At 55.2% G+C, this 663-nt stretch overlaps 1 protein-coding gene across 1 annotated transcript in view; it reads left to right on the plus strand.

The window, feature by feature from the left end:
* The window catches only part of LOC107183018 (kallikrein-7-like), a 4,450-nt gene that overhangs the window by 830 nt on the left and 2,957 nt on the right, over positions 1 to 663 (plus strand). The window contains exon 3 of the mRNA XM_015563683.1: positions 100 to 343. Within this exon, the coding sequence (XP_015419169.1) occupies positions 100 to 343 (244 nt within the window). The remainder of the gene's footprint in view (positions 1 to 99; positions 344 to 663) is intronic.

Genomic DNA, 663 nt, shown 5'->3' on the forward strand with positions numbered 1-663 from the left:
CTCCAGCTCTCTCTCTCTCCTGTCATCCTTACTCTGGGTCTATGTAACCTTCTCTCAATCACTGGTCTCCCTCTGATCATTACTTTTTTTTTAAGTGAGTATATTGTGCAAATGGGTAGTGATCTTCTGGTTGATGGGCGTGCCCAGAGGATCAGGGCCACAGAGTCCTTCGTCCACCCCCGATTTATCAACGGCACCAATGATCATGACATCATGCTGGTGAAGATGCGCAACCCGGCCACGCTCTCGCCCACTGTGAACACAATCGACCTACCGTCCAGCTGCAAAGGCCGTGGGACAAGCTGTACTGTCTCTGGCTGGGGCATCACCACCATGGATGCAGGTGAGGCTGCCGCTGGGACCCCAGTCACCAAGGTCCCAGCTCCCTTCTTCCTCAGGCCTCAGACACTGGAGACACACCCAAGGTTCCAGACACTGCCCCTGCTAATCACTTTCGTTCTCAGACCAAGGAAACCAAACCCCGAGGCCCTGCACCGTCAGATCAGGAAGCCTGACCTTTAGACATACCTCTGCCCAGTCCCATAATCCTTGGATCCCAGGCCTCCATCCCGCAGACCCAGGAGTTTAGAACCCCAGTCACCAACTCACCCTGAGCAAAGTGTGCAGGCTCCCAGCCACTTCCACCTTCAGACCCAGGCCTCT

The sequence above is a fragment of the Myotis davidii genome, unplaced genomic scaffold, assembly GCF_000327345.1.
Source record: "Myotis davidii unplaced genomic scaffold, ASM32734v1 scaffold212, whole genome shotgun sequence".
NCBI classification, from domain to species: Eukaryota; Metazoa; Chordata; class Mammalia; order Chiroptera; family Vespertilionidae; genus Myotis; species Myotis davidii.